This window comes from Echinops telfairi, unplaced genomic scaffold, assembly GCF_000313985.2.
Source record: "Echinops telfairi isolate 266 unplaced genomic scaffold, ASM31398v2 ScPeMD7_23;HRSCAF=83, whole genome shotgun sequence".
NCBI classification, from domain to species: domain Eukaryota; kingdom Metazoa; phylum Chordata; class Mammalia; order Afrosoricida; family Tenrecidae; genus Echinops; species Echinops telfairi.
This window is the reverse complement of record NW_022103920.1, coordinates 37269596-37277898: the sequence shown is the minus strand read 5'-3', so window position 1 is coordinate 37277898 and position 8303 is coordinate 37269596. Positions and strand designations below refer to the sequence as shown.

General features: G+C 41.7%; 1 protein-coding gene across 5 annotated transcripts in view; it reads right to left on the bottom strand.

Moving 5' to 3' along the window:
- PNPLA8 (patatin like phospholipase domain containing 8) overlaps positions 1–8303 on the bottom strand; it is a 45839-nt gene that overhangs the window by 27008 nt on the left and 10528 nt on the right. For 3 of the 5 annotated variants that reach the window (XM_045288631.1, XM_004702585.2, XM_045288634.1), the window contains 3 exons: positions 4161–5300; positions 3851–4000; positions 2137–2288 (listed from right to left, as the gene is read on the bottom strand). In XM_045288631.1, the coding sequence (XP_045144566.1) occupies positions 2137–2288; positions 3851–4000; positions 4161–5210 (1352 nt within the window). In that variant the 5' untranslated portion in view covers positions 5211–5300. The remainder of the gene's footprint in view (positions 1–2136; positions 2289–3850; positions 4001–4160; positions 5301–8303) is intronic. The other 2 variants (XM_045288633.1, XM_045288632.1) reach the window with 1 other exon arrangement.

Below are 8303 nucleotides of genomic sequence, written 5' to 3'. Positions count from 1 at the left end.
TTTTAATTGATTCAATAAATAGAATTTCTCAGTCCAGAAACACTGAACCGAATAAGAGAAGACAAGTCCCCTCCTTTCCTCACTGAAGCTCATTAACTACCATTTTCTTTACTTTTTAAAAAAATAAATAACTTTACTGGGGGCTCTTACATATATTATAACTGTACATACATCCATTACATCAAGCTGACATGTGCAAATATTGCCATCAACAATTTCAAAACATCATCTTTATTCTTGAGCCTTTTATTAGCCTTTATTCCCCCCCTTGCCCACTCTGCCACCCTTGAAAACATGTAATATATTATGTAATGTTATTATCATTTATACATAACACACACCCATTCTATCCCTACACCTGATCTATGAAAACTCGACTCCGTCTTTCCAATTCGCAGCTAACTTAACATTCACCTTCTTGGTTACGTCACTTCTCTAAGAAAGATCTCCCAAGATCATTCCCCTCCTCAATCAATTCCATCTCCATTAGCCAAGTGTGCGTTCCTCTATGCACCTTATATTCAACACATTCAAACACAACTGCTTTTCTCGACATCAATGGCCCTCCCTGCACTGGCAATCCTGCCCCAGACCCCCACCCAAGAGTGACCAGCTTTACCATATCCAGTCTCTCTTTTTCTTCACTTTTTTGTGGTGGAGGGGGCATTTTCTCTGTCCTCCGCTTGCTTCCTCTCGCCACCACCACCACTTAACGAACAAGATTGGTGTCATCTGCCTAGATTATTAACTAGCCCTCTGCTCCACCCTTTCTTTCCCATTGCTGTCAAAGTGTAACAGAGAGGCGATACACACACCGAACACACAGAGTGGCTGCGAAGCATGCAGGCAGAGGGAAACGAGAGAAGTGCTTTAGAGCCCCAACACTGGACAGGACATTCACTAAGCGTGTAAGCGGATAGGAGTGGATACAGGGAAGTGTGTAAGCGGATAGGAGTGGATACAGGGAAGTGTGTAAGCAGATAGGAGTGGATACAGGGAAGCATGTAAGTGGATAGGAGTGGATACAGGGAAGCATGTAAGGGGATAGGAGTGGATACAGGGAAGCATGTAAGCAGATAGGAGTGGATACAGGGAAGCATGTAAGTGGATAGGAGTGGATACAGGGAAGCATGTAAGTGGATAGGAGTGGATACAGGGAAGTGTGTAAGCGGATAGGAGTGGATACAGGGAAGCATGTAAGCAGATAGGAGTGGATACAGGGAAGCATGTAAGCAGATAGGAGTGGATACAGGGAAGCATGTAAGCAGATAGGAGTGGATACAGGGAAGTGTGTAAGCGGATAGGAGTGGATACAGGGAAGCATGTAAGCAGATAGGAGTGGATACAGGGAAGCATGTAAGGGGATAGGAGTGGATACAGGGAAGCATGTAAGGGGATAGGAGTGGATACAGGGAAGCATGTAAGCGGATAGGAGTGGATACAGGGAAGTGTGTAAGGGGATAGGAGTGGATACAGGGAAGTGTGTAAGTGGATAGGAGTGGATACAGCAGGGAAGTGAGCACCAGGTAGGAAATCGGGAGGGGGTTGGGTGGGGCGAGGGGGGTTGCAAAAGGGAGTTGTTCTCAAAGTCAAGCCAGAGAATCAAAGCAACACATACGCAGGAACTAAAGAAAGCATGAGAGAATTTAACAAGTGGATGAATTGTCAGTAGAAACAATGGAACTTGATGATAAAATGATCTCCTTGTGAAAACAAAGAAAACGTGTTTCTTGTTTGGCTGCCACACGGACACCTGCCAGTAAGGACAGAGAACCAGGGAGGTCCAGATGGAGACTCCTCCTAATGTCTCACACTTCACTCACACAATAAAGGAAAGCTCAGTTATGGAACACTGTCTAGATTTTAGGATACTCAGAGTTGCTAAGTTCAAAAGTAACACACCAAAAACCAGACTCTTAAAAGACTACAATAAATTACAATAGATTAAATTAAACTAAAAGGTCATTCGATATTCATGAAAGGAGCTCCTGTTCGTGAAAGGGTAATGCATTAAGAAAAACAATTTCATGTTTTATTGTTTCAAGGTGACTTTGTAGTGGTTTAAGTATAGAAGCGGGTTAAAAATAAAAATTGCTGCGAGTGCGCTCCATCTGCCAGTTTTAAACAACCCCTTGCCTTGTTCCTCCGCCATCAATAGTGAGGATGCGGATCCCTCTCCCTTTCACGGGGTCCACGTAGCCCATCAATGCCAAGATTTCTCTAACGACAGCCTGCAGCGTTTCGTCCTTGATTTGTCGAATTCGTAGCAAATATGGAATAAGTCTTTCCTATATTGAGAGAAAGGTATTAAAAGTATAGTTTTAATCATCACATACCGATTTCACATATAATCGAAGTGTCAGTGTTTATTATTTTCTCAGTAATCAGAAGTGGAAGATGAGGCATCTAGGGCAATTAAAGTTAGCCTCTGCCTGTTTTTAAAAGATAAAAGGCTTAGTACCTTAGCCTGTTGGTGCTGTGGGTGAGGCGTCGGACTGCTATCTGCAAGGCGGCAGTTCAAACCCACCAGCCACTCCACTGGAGAAAGATGAAGATTTACATTCTCAGAGAACCCGATCCAAGACAGTTATTAGTTGGATTCCATGGCAGTGGGTCTTGGGTTAGGATTTCATAGAAATTTGCAAAGTATTCATTGTTACAACAAAAGGCTTGAGGGATTTTACACAATATTTTCTCCACATCCAAAAGTTAAGAGGCAAACGTGAAAATGGTTTAAGACATTCAGGTGCTAAACAAAAGCCTGGGAGTTTGGGTCTAACCTAGATGTGCCTCAAAGACAGGCCTACTGACCTACTTCCAAAAACGGAGTCACCGAAGGCTCTCTGGAGCACAGCTCTGCGCTGACACATGACATCGCCACGAGTCAGCGGCAGCTGGGCAGCGTGACCAGTTTAATTACAGAATGTGCGGTCCACCACAACAACTTAAGGAAGGGCACATTACCCAAAGATGTAGTCAAAAAGGTGAATAAAAGTGAACAACGTTCCTTTATAATCTTCTAAATGGGAAGTTTAAAATAAGCACGAAAAGAGTTCTAATGCAGTTTTGATAATACCTAGTCATTCAACATTTCAAAATAATTTTAATAGTATAAACACTAAATAAATACAAATTCAATGATTTACTCATATTTTCAACATTCCTGTGAAGACAGCCGGTGTAAACGGGTTTAAGTAAATTACCTTCGTTATTTTATATTTGAGAGCCGGATTGTTTTATTGAATGAGATTACTAATTCAATTTGAAATAAGTGATTAAAATTTGGAGGGTTTCAAACATGACAACACCATGAAATAAAAAGGTTTACTTAGGGTTGGCGTCCCCTGTCTTAAAAGCATGGTTCATGCTCTCTCACTGCCACTTAGCTGATGCCGACTCGCAGTGATGCTAGACGGCAGAGCAGAACTGCCTCTGTGGGTTTCTGAGACTGGAACTCTGTACGAGAGTAGAAAGCCTCATCTTTCTCCCGCAGAGTTGCTGGAGGTTTCAAACTGGCGACCATGTGATTAGCAGCCCAGTATGCTTCCAGATTATAAATATCTACAGTACAAGAAAGGAAAAATTGGCAGCTCTTGCACCATTCAACCAATGTGTTGAAATTTAGCTTGTATTTTATAAATGTTGAATCTCAAGGCGAAGATATTAATACTAATAGCATATTTATAAAAGGATAAGCAAACTAATAATGAATATAATAGAGCAATTAAACTGATAGAACAAGGAGAAGGGCAATTACAGAACACATATCTCAGATATGATAAAAACTTTAACATTTGTATTGGTCTTTTTAATTTTAAGACCAGATCGGATTAAATAAATCAGAAATTACCTTGACTGCCAGTCCTTTTCCTTCCGGGTATTCTAGGAGATGAAAAGTCAGTTCTTCCACCCGACTAATACAGAGCTTCGGATCCGTTGTTCTTCTTAATGCTTGAACTAATGCCCGGGTTCTGTTATCAATGCTCACTCGTGCAATAATCTATTAGATGCAAATGAAACAGATAAGGCGAGAAGATGAAACTACTCTGTTAACACCAATGTACTGTTTAAAATTTCTCAGGTCTCGGTAGGAAATTCAGCAGGTTCTACAGCTGACAAGATGAATACAGTGTACAAAGCCCCAGTGAATGCTGACTTGCCTTTTCTCGCTGAATGGATAAGCGCTTTTTCTCCTCAGCAGCTGTGTCTTTACTGGTAGGCACCTCAGCTTTTGGGGTCTCTTTTTCTTCTGTCGGAGTTTTGGGGTCAGGCTTTAGTTTGGGGACCAGGACCCCGATGTAACCACCTACTAAAGCTTGTACGCCTCCAGTTGGACGAGAAAGAAAGTTGGCAAAGCTTTGTTTCGTGGAAACGGGACCGACTCCAGGTGTCCCGCTAGGACTTGCAGCGTCTGAAGAGGGCTCTGCGGCTGGCTTGTCCCCGGTCCCCGGGCCTGGATCGGAAGAAGTGGATTTCCCGTCCGCTTGAACGGATTTGTCTTTGAGTTCGGCGCTATCTTGACAACGGTCCTTTTCCTTTGTTTGGGCCATTTTCCTCTTAGCCTGGAAGTACGCGTTAATGTGGTTGGACCAAAAGGCGAAGGACTCCTCCACCTTGGTGCTGATGCTCCCTGTGTACGCAAACAGACCGGCCTTGTGCGTCTCCTCGTCCTCCCCCGCCGCGGGGCTTCTTTCTGCAGGAAGCGAGCTCTTTGGGGCCGAGGTGCCACTGTGCTTTGTCAGCGTTTGGATGGCTTGTTTCAGGCTTCTCTGTTTTAACCAGCCACTCCCCGAGACTTTTCTGAAGATTCCAGAACTTGGCCTAAGTTGAGCTAAACGTGAAATCATTTCATTCTGACTGCCCAAAACAGCCTTTGAAACAGAGTGTAGCGTGCTTTTAATACGGGATATACGAATGCTCACTTTCGTAAGTCCCTTAGGAGCAGAGGTGCTAAGTTTCAAGATTCCAACGCGTAGGCCCTGCTGGCTTGGACGGCAGCCTTGGGTGTTGCCAGAATGCGCTTCACCGGGAGCCCATCTACATCTTATTCGGCTCCCATGAAAATCTCTTTGCGGACTGCTGGGGCTTACCCTCCAGTGAGACTGAGGTGAGCACAAGAAGTGAAGGGGTTTGTTTCTCTGCTTCCCACAAAGGCCTCTTGCATTACTAAGGAGGTAAATATATATATCGATCGTCAAACTAATAGACATAACTTAAAAATCACTTATTTTCTAGATTTTGATTTTTTTTCTCACTTCATGATTGTTTCATTTTAGAAATGTCATAATTCATGGTCTTACCTGAAATGGCAAAAAAAAAAAAAAAGGATTAGAATTCAAGGTAAAGTTGAAAACAGGTATAAAGTACACTTTTTTTTTTTTTGCAGTATACTCAGCAATTTGCCTCAAAAGAAGACAGGAAGACAGTAGTGTACTACCAGTACGGCTGAAGTAGATTTCATTTTAAGCTAATCAAAACCAGAGTTTCATTGAAAAAGAAGTTCAGTAGTAGGGTGTTTAGCAAGAACTTAAGGAGGTTTCTTAGTCTGATAAGTTTTTGTACGGCACATCATATGTAACTTCGACATATTGCTGGTTTCCTTTTGTTTTTTCCTTATTGCTAAATCCTTGACAGTTATATGTGATTTCTTGAAGGAATTTACAATATCAGCTTTTACTGTTCCTTCCTTGCAGACCAGCTATGAAATAGTTCATCTATACCAGAAAGAGCTGGTGGCATAGTGAAAGCCGAAAAGTCAACAGTTCAAAACCACCAGCTGCTCCATCGGACAGAGACGAAGCTTCCTACTCCCATAAAGAGTGATGCCTCGGAAGCCCACAGGGCCAGTTCCTTTCTGTCCTACAGGGTCACTGTGAGCCGGAATTGACTCGGTGGCCAGGAGCGTGGGGTTGTTTTGTTTATACCAGACATGCACTAGGTGCTGCAGTTACAAAGATACATGCGACAGAAAGCTAACAAACTTTTAGTCTCGGGCAAGACAGAGTTGCTATCCAGTCCCAGAGGACTCATTAAATCAAAGAAGTCAAATAATAGAAAACACGTAGCAAAGGATTGATAACCATAATCTATACAAAGAGCATCTACTAACAAGAAAGACATCCAATAGAAAAATCAAACAGAAAGTATAAATAAACCTGGCCAGTAGAAGAAATACAAATAGTAAATTTGTGAAAAGCATGCTTCTTAAGATCATAGAAGAATGCTGATTGAAAGAGCAATTTTTTTTTCCCTATCAATTGGTAAAACTTTAGGGGATTCATAAAGAACCCTGATGGTGACCTCTTGGGTTGCTAACTGCAAGGTCGGAAGTTCAAAACCTCCAGCAGCTCCATAGGAGAAAGAGGAAGCTTTCTACTCCCATAGAGTTACAGTCTCATAAGCCCATGGGGCAGTTCTACCTGCCATATGGGGTCAGTGTGACTCAGAATCCACTCAATGACATCGAGTTTAGTGTTAATAAGTTGGGGAAATGGGACACAGGGGCTTTTGGGTAGTCTCTGATGAAATTTTAAATGCTATCAAAGTTTTAAGTATACATATTCTTTGACATGTCATTTTATTATTAAGAAAACACCCTATAGAAATACTTGAATATATATATAAAATCTCAACTCACTTCCCTGAAACCTATGTATACTGAGAGCAACCCCCCTGGGTTTCTGACGAGACTGTAACTGTTTATGGGAGTAGAAAGCCCCATCTTTCTCTTGTGCAGTGGCTGGTGGTTTCAAACTGCTGACCATGTGGATCACAGCCCAATGCATATCCACTATGGAATCAGGGCTCACATATACGAGGGGGTACCCTCCCAAAAAACAGGATTTCCCCCCAAAAGTTATATATTTAAATTAAAAAAGGAACAATCTTATCACCTTTAAAGCACTCTCCATTACAGTTCATACATCTGTCAAATCTGAGAGTCCATTCTTAGAAACATTTTTCAAACTCATCTGCTTGGATGGCTGACAGCACCTTCCTCATTTTTTTCTTCACCTCTTCTACATCATCCAATTGCTGTCCTTTCATGTCCCTCTTCAGTCACGGAAACAAAAAGAAGTCGCACAGAGCGAGGTCAGGTGCGTGAGGTGTGTGGGGCCAGAGGCATGCTGACTTTTCCAAGTGGCCCACTGACAAGGCTGTGTGAGCAGATACATGGTCATGGTAGCAAAACCAGTCCATCTGCCATAAAACAATCCTGTTCAACAGATGTCCAAATGAGGTTTGTCATCAATCAACCTTTCACCCTTTTTGAAATGAGAAAACCACTCATACACTTGAGTTTTTCTCGTAGCGCTGTCCTTGTAAGCTTGTTCAACATCACAGCAGTTTCTGCATTTTTCCCCAGCAGGAAACAAAATTTCACAGCTTCACAGTTCTCTTAAATCTGCCATCACAAAAAAACGAGGTTCGAGCAAAACTGCTTTCATGAGAAAATTCACTGTGACGAGAGAACCTTTCCAGGCAATGCCATTAGTTGCACTAACGCAGAGCGACTTGCTCATTGCTTGCCTAGTGGGAAAAAGTGTATGAAAGCTCTGCTCCATCCGGCGCAATTCCGCTTTCGGGGTACCTCTTTCTACGTACATACAAAAGTGCGCATGCACATACACACATATGTATGATTCCCTGAAGAACTGACTGCGATTTTTAAAAATATAGTACTGGAAATCAATCCTAAATATATTCTTGCAAGAGGTGATTTAATAATTATGATACATAGATGCATCCTCAAGGTCAGCAGTTTGAATCTACTAGTCACTCCTGGGTAGAAAAAATGTGGCTATCTGCTTTATAAAGGTTTACAGCCTGAGAAACTCAAATGGGCAGGTTCTGCCCTGACCTACAGGGTCCCTCTGAGTTGGAATCTATTTGATGAAAATGGGTTTGTTTGGTTTGATTTCACTTTAGTACTTAAAAGGTACCAGATCAGTGGTTCTCAACCTTCCTAATGCCACAACCCTTTAATACAATACAGTTCCTCATGTTGTGGTGACTTCCAACCATAAAAATTATTTTCATTACTACTTCATAATTGTAATTTTGCTACTGTTATGAATCATAATGTAAATATCTGATATGCAGGATGTATTTTCATTGTTACAAACTGAACAGAATTAAAGTATAGTGATTAATCACAAAACAATATATAATAATATATTGTGAGATATTTCTAATGACAAATGAAATTTTGTCTTGAAGCATGGTGTAGCATGGGTGACAGTCTTAATATAACAACAGTAAACTACATTGCTACATTTTGCAACAGTATGCATAAAAAGCCA